The 6,876-nt window shown below is 47.4% G+C and overlaps 1 protein-coding gene across 3 annotated transcripts in view; it reads right to left on the bottom strand.

Annotated features, from left to right (window-relative positions):
• Window positions 1-1,882: 1,882 nt before the first annotated feature.
• WDR33 (WD repeat domain 33) overlaps window positions 1,883-6,876 on the bottom strand; it is a 111,246-nt gene continuing 106,252 nt past the window's right edge. For all 3 annotated transcript variants that reach the window (XM_005879465.2, XM_014550399.1, XM_014550398.1), the window contains 4 exons: window positions 6,528-6,691; window positions 6,330-6,422; window positions 5,460-5,675; window positions 1,883-3,470 (listed from right to left, as the gene is read on the bottom strand). In XM_005879465.2, the coding sequence (XP_005879527.1) occupies window positions 3,241-3,470; window positions 5,460-5,675; window positions 6,330-6,422; window positions 6,528-6,691 (703 nt within the window). In that variant the 3' untranslated portion in view covers window positions 1,883-3,240. The remainder of the gene's footprint in view (window positions 3,471-5,459; window positions 5,676-6,329; window positions 6,423-6,527; window positions 6,692-6,876) is intronic.

The raw sequence follows: 6,876 nt of genomic DNA, 5'->3' as shown, positions 1-6,876 counted from the left end.
CCAGGCTCCGCCGGCCTCGGAGCCCGGTGGCGGATGTCGTGTAGCTTGTCAGTGATTTACCCTCATTCTTCAGTGTGAGCGGATCCATGAAGGGATGTTGAAACAGTAAACTTAGCCACCGGACACTTTTAAGTACTTACGAGGGTTCACGCCGTCTTTTGTTTTTCTTTTATTGAAATTGTGAATGTGCTTTATGAGGTTTGAGGAAAGCCATGGACCTAACAATCTGTGTTGCTGCCCGGCCGGCGCGCGCAGTGGCGGCGCCAGGAGGCCACAGTTTGGTCAGTAAACGCTTTAGACGTTGATGGGAGCGTCACTGACCGGCTGCGCCGCGCTAGGCTGCGCCCTGCCGGGGAGTCGGTCCTAAAAACACTGGGGACCGGTGTGGATGCCCAGCAGGCGACCGGCCCTACGTGGGCATGTTCCGCCCCGCGGTCCGCGGAGCGCAGGCTGATGCTCGGAGAGGCCGCTGACGGAACTGAGAATTCCACAACCAGAGCTCCCATGTTTGATAGAAACCGGTCAAGTATAATCTTAATTTTTTTAAATCTGCTTTTGAAGCGAACTGTAGGCCAATCCTAATGCAATGTACGATGCTTTTCATATCTGATTGAGTTTCCTTTTAGGTTCAGCACGTTTTCTATGACTTGATTGCACACCTGAATTTATTGCCAGAAAGTATGGGCTGGGTATTCTGATGAGCCCATAAACTCCATGTTTTGCCACTATGTATCAACTAGAATGTGAAATGAATGTAGGACTTTAAAAGCATTTCGGCGGTTCTCAGTTGGCATCAGTTACTTGAAGAGCCTCCCTTCAGATCACTTCCCTCGACCTCGGCGGCTGTCCAAGAGCCTGGGGCTGCTGTGCGCGAAGGTGCAGGGGATGCAGATCGCAGGTTGTTCCCTGGGGCTGAGTTCCCGTTGCCTGAACAGGTGTGGCAGGTGGCAGGCGAGCACGGCCTCTGCGTGGAACTCAACCTCCATATTCCTAGGCCCTGGGAATGCTCCTGCCACAGGAAGTGACTAGTGATGCACCCACAGGCAGCTCTCAGGCTACTCCCAGCACCCGCTTCCCAGTGTTCTGTTAAGATAATGCCTCTTCCTGGACCGGTAAACAGGGTTACCTACCTCAAGTGGAAAAACCAAGAGGGTGTTTGTAAAAGCAAATGCAGTTTCCAGGGAGTGATTTATTTTTTTAACTGGAAAATCTTGTGCCCCTGGCTGCTCTTACTACCTGCCAGTTAAATCTCTAATTCTAAATTTCTCTAGAATTTTCACAACTGAGATTTTATCATAATTAGCACATTTTTATGATGTTATTTGTAAATATTGCTTTCCCAACATTTTCTCAAGAATTCAACACTGAAAATCTAGCTTTTATAAAAGTCAAACCACCATGTATTTCAATAGTGATGCTTTAAAATGTATATATGTATCTCCTAAGTATTTCATAAATATATAGTGTAGAGATTTCACTTTTTTCTAATTGAATTCATACTCAAAATCTGATCTGGCCTGGCCGGTGTGACTCAAGTGGTTGAGCACCAACCCATGAACTAGGTCAAGGTTTGACTCCTGATCAGGGCACATTGCCCTGGTTGCGGGTTTGATCCCCAGTGGGGGGCGTGCAGGAGGCAGCAGATCTATGATTCTCATCATTGATGTTTCTATCCCTCTCTCCTTCCTTCCTCTCTCTGAACTCAATAAAAACTTTTCTTAAATGTGATCTCCTATTCTGCTTACTGTGTTTTAAAGTTAAAGCCTAAAATGTTACAAAGTTTCTTACCATATTCTCAGAAAAGACAGAATCCCTCTTCTGCTTCTCAGAATTGATATTGACCAGTGGAGGGCAAATAAAGAATATCCACAAACCTAAAGCATTCTTGAGCCACCCAGTCATGTTTGCAGTGAGGTGCTGCTAAAAAAGAGAAAATTATCCACTTATACTTCAGAGATTCTGATACCCTGAATGGGTGACTGCCATTTTCTCACTCTGCAAAAATTACAGCTTTTACAATTTTTTGCATATGCTGTTAAACTATCCCTTAGAAAAGGGAGTTTCTAAGCAGCTACTAAGACTTCCAGCACCACTAAGTTTGCCCAGCAGACTTGTCTCCAATGCCAAACTCCAATAGAAACTTTCCTCGTATAAAAACAAAATAAGGGCCAGTATAGAAAGTATTATGGAGCCCTTTCAAACTGAACTTTTGGCATCCATTCCAAATGGGGCCAAATGTAACATTTAAAACTAAAGGAATTTGTTGTAGACAATAACTTCCTGGCTTTAAGTTAGGACTATACTCAGACTTATAAACGCTGGTATGGAAGAGAGCAATTATTGAAGTTTTACAAAGTTGTTTTAGACATTTTGGTCCATTCTTTTCAACTTAAACAATTTGTGAAATGATGTACAGTCATCAAAAGGACACATGTAGTTAATTTCTGGCTTCCATCAAGTTCCTCTAGTCGGAAACAAGGCAGTTCAAGTCTAAGGTTATTACTAGGAGATGCGCCCAAGGGAGAGCCCCCCTACTTGGATAATGAGAGTATTTTCATAGTATAATTCTCCATCTGCCAGAAGATGTTTAACCAAGGCTTTGAATCTACTTCAACCTATGTTATAGTTTTAAGGTATTTCTCACTCTATTACAAAAATACAGAATGGCTGGATGAGAATTTGTTTAAAAACAAAGTTCACAGGTGAAATTAATTTAGAGACTTATAGCGGTTCCATCAAGTGTGCTTACAAGGATAAGCACTAACTGTACACCCTCCACAGACTGGATGCATGGAAACTCAGGGTTTCCTTAAGGCAAGCACATCACAACTAGTTCTTTTCTGTTAATTCTTGCATAAATCACATTCTGTATTCATACAAAAACAACTTAATGTTTTTTCTCTGACAAACTGTACATATAGAAACAAATTTCCAATTGAACATGAACTTAATTTTGAGGAGGTGCTCCTTGTCTCGCGACACTTAAAAAAAAATTCCAGCTTTTATCTTCACAAAACAATGCAGGAGCTGGGGCAGTGAGGTGGACAGGACAGACAAGGCAGCTGCTCCGGGGCCAGCAGCAGTCTCTTCACCCTGAAGACCTCAAGGGCTCCGGGAACTCAGCTGCCCCAGAAGAGTTCAGGGCTACAAGGTGCAGGCTTCCTTTTGTTTCTCTTGGTAAGTCCACAAGGAGTTTTTAAATACTGTCCAGAGAGGCCGAGGGGGACTCAACCCCAACTTCTACCGGCCCCTTCCACCACCCCTTGAAGCTCCTCGCCGTGGTGGACCAGAGTTCATGTTACTCCCTCTACTCCAGTTACTGCCACTCCGGACCCCTCTGGAAGGAGTACCACTGCCTGGAGGGCCCCCAAAAGGTTCATCTCTGTGGTATCCATCATGGTGATCTCCATCCAAGGAGCTGGAACGCCCAGATTTTGGCACTCTTTGGGAAGGTCCTGGGCCCCCTCGGCCTAAAAGGAAACATTGATTTGACATGTGACTTTTTAATATCAGAGACTAATAACTCCTGGTACAAACTTTTACTCTGTGATGACAGTACAATACTTGTGGGTCTTTCTTTAAAACAGTTCTAAGGACATGAGCATTCAGTGCACTAAGGGTTGTGCCTCTACTCTCTTCTTGACCGCTGTCTCATTCCCAGCCTGGCTGGGGGCCATGCCCCTCCACATCAGCTAGACACGCTCTGCAAGGCAGTGTCTTCACCCTCCTGTGCCACAGGACTATTCTGAGGGCAAGTCTGCACAGCACTGACTGAACTCAGGAAGCACCTGCAGTGAAGGCAATTACAAATGCTAACCTAGAACACGTGTTCACTAGGGTTAGGCCACAGCCATGTGGCACTTTTGATTTCCTTTTAAATAGTGAAATAAAATATTTCTTGAAAAACAAAAGCGTAGAAAGAAAAATACTAGCTTTTAGAATGATTTCTCCCAGGGATAGTTTTATTTGTTCTAGTCTTGGACACACAAACTTAGGTATCATTAAAATTCTTATTTAAATTTTTTTTCCTCATGAGATGATAGGATTTGGCCACCTCTCCCATAATGCATTATCAGAGGAATATTGACAACTCCTTTTGCCTTAAATTTTTGAATGCAACTGAGTCCAGATAAGACAGGTTAGGAAAGTTAGCCAAAGGAATAATTTTAGCTTCTTTTCTTACAAAGTGCAGCCTAGACCCACAGAAGGTGCAAGGGCAAAGCAGCTGTCAATTGGGATATAATTTTCACACTAGGCACGTGGCCTCGACCAAGGACCTAAACGGTGTCCTGAGTGCCCATACGGACCAGCAGCAAAATGTGTGCTGAGACGGGGAGATCTGGTGGCAGGAGGCACATTCTGAGGGGTTTGCTAGGAGAAGGACCAAATAACTGGCAAGAACAAAAGCCAGAACTTTGTCAGGGAGGCAGGTTACCTGGGGCGTGGAGCACAAGTTGGAGCACATGGCGGTCTTTCCAGCAGCCTCCACACCACACCCCGTACCACAGCCCCGTCTAACCTGAGACCAGACCTGTCGTTAGCATTTGGTGGCTCCTGCCCTGGCTAAACGTTAGTGCTGCATCAAAAACAAAGATCCAGCCCAACTGAGTGGGCTCAGTGGTTGAGCATTGACCTATGAACCAGGAGGTCACAGTTCAATTCCCGGTCAGTTCACATGATTGATGTTTCTATCTCCCTCTCCCTCTCCCTTCCTCTCTGAAATCAATAAACACATATTTTAAAAATAATAATAAAGATCCAAAAGTTGTAGAAATAATCTTAATGCCCCCACTTGAAAACAACCCCTTCCAGGCCATGTTGCCCAGGCTTTGTGACTGTGGGCACACCAGTGAAACCCTGGAGCCTGGGAGAGGACCAGTCCCGCCGCCTCGCAGGGCGGAGACCTCCAGGGTTCCGAGCAGGCGACAGTGCTGGGCACCCTGACAAAGAGCTGAACTTGAACAAAGCAGAGGTTCTTTTTTTTTTTTTTTTTAAGAATTTTGAGAGAGAGAAAGAGAGGAAGGGAGAGGGACAGAAACATCAATGTGAGAGCAAAACATCGATCAGCTGCCTCCTGCACACTCCCCAGGCATGTGCCCTGACTGGGAATCGAACCATGACGTCTTGGTGCACAGGATGATGCCCAACCAACTGAGCCACACCTGCCAGGGCAAAGCAGAGATTCTTGCAAGCAAGTAGAGGAGACCTGTGCAGAAGGCAAACTTGCAGTCCTGAGTGAGAGCGCCGCCTGCCCGAGGGGTGAGCCCAAGCAAACTGCATCTGCACCACATTTGGGAACATGTGCCTTCCCGCAGCCTAAGCCCTGGAGGGTAGCACAGTGCCCTGGAACAGGCATTCCCAGGAGGGCGGCCTGGAGATGAGGCCTCCAGAGGTCCCGCAGGCTTTTTGGCAGCTGTGGCATCCACAGCTCCCAGAACTGGAAAGTGGCCTCCACTTACCTTTGCCTCCTCGATCTTCAGAAGGACCCCCGGGGGCTTCCATTTCTCTGTGCTCAGAGGTCCCTGGCCCATCATGCCAGGGGCGCTTTCGAGGTGGCAGGGATGCCATGTCCATGCCTTGGAGAGAAGAGGAACGCTCTCTGCTAGCTGGGGAATGACCGTCGTGAGGGGGATGGTCCGGGCGGGGAGCATCACGGAAATGTTCATGACCTGGCCCTGAAACAGAAACGCAGATGGACAAGGCTAAGAATCTGACAATCCCATTATTTTACAATATGACCAACAGCAGACGGAAATTATACTGTTAAGAATTAGTAGCAATGTGAGAACCAACATTCACTCATGCAAGAAACATACCATGAGCACATATAAAAGGTTAAGATCAGAAATAAACCTACCCCCTAAATTAAGAGGCAGGTAAGGTCCAGAAAAGTGGATCTCAAACTTTTAAGTCTGAGGATCTCTTTACAGCCTTAAAAATTTCTGGGGACCCCAAAGAGATTTCATTCATGAGAGTTATAGCTAACAATATTTGCCATATTAGCAATTAAGATGGAGAAAACTTTAATTCGCTTAACTACCTTTTCCAAAAACAAAACAATGAAGTGAAAAGAGTGCTGCTGTTTTCTATCCAGGCCAATCCCTGCAGAAATGCCCGGCTCCCGGGAAGCAAGCCGGGCCTCCGGCCGTCTCTGCACTCCATCTCTCCTCGCCAGTGAGGCTGCTGGCTGGAGGCGTGAAAACAGCCCAGCCTCCGCGGTGATGCCAGTTGGAAGAGAGAGAACCTGGTGGGCCTGGAGGGTCTCAAGCCCCAGGGTCCGGGAACTGCTGCCGGGAGTCACCACAGCCCCGGGCGGTGGTCTGCCTTACCTGGCTCTCGACTTCCATCCCAGGAGTCTGGTTTCCGACCTCCTTCAAAGCGAGGGAATTCATCAGGAGTGGGAAGTAAACCCTTCCTTCCTCCTACACAAAGAACAAAACACCACACTCACGTGCTGTGTCAGGTGTGTTCCCAACTCTGACCTCCACAGCCCTGCCCTTCACGGAGCCAGTGTCCTCAGCACATACCTCGTGGGGCACCCCGACCTCTGCCCCGGAGGTCTCTTCCACGGGCAGCTTCCTCAGAAGCATCAAAGCTCTCCTCTGGACCGAAGTCATCAGGACCAGGAAAGCCATCCCTTCCTCGGGGGGGAGCCCGGCCTTCGTGTCTCGGGGGGGCTCCTCTTCTGAAACTGTGAGGAAAGCAGCAGACGGTCACCTCATCAATATGGACCTTACAGCTCTACATTCACATTCCAAGAAAGCATCCTATATAATAAAAGCCTAGGTGGTGCGATGCCCTCACGCAATGTCATCACAAGATGGCCGCCCTCACATAATGGCCAGCAGGGGAGGGCAGTTGGGGGCCATCAGGCCG

The sequence above is a fragment of the Myotis brandtii genome, unplaced genomic scaffold (assembly GCF_000412655.1).
Source record: "Myotis brandtii unplaced genomic scaffold, ASM41265v1 scaffold600, whole genome shotgun sequence".
NCBI classification, from domain to species: domain Eukaryota; kingdom Metazoa; phylum Chordata; class Mammalia; order Chiroptera; family Vespertilionidae; genus Myotis; species Myotis brandtii.
Note: the sequence above shows the minus strand (reverse complement) of the source record. Positions and strands in the feature narration are given on the sequence as shown.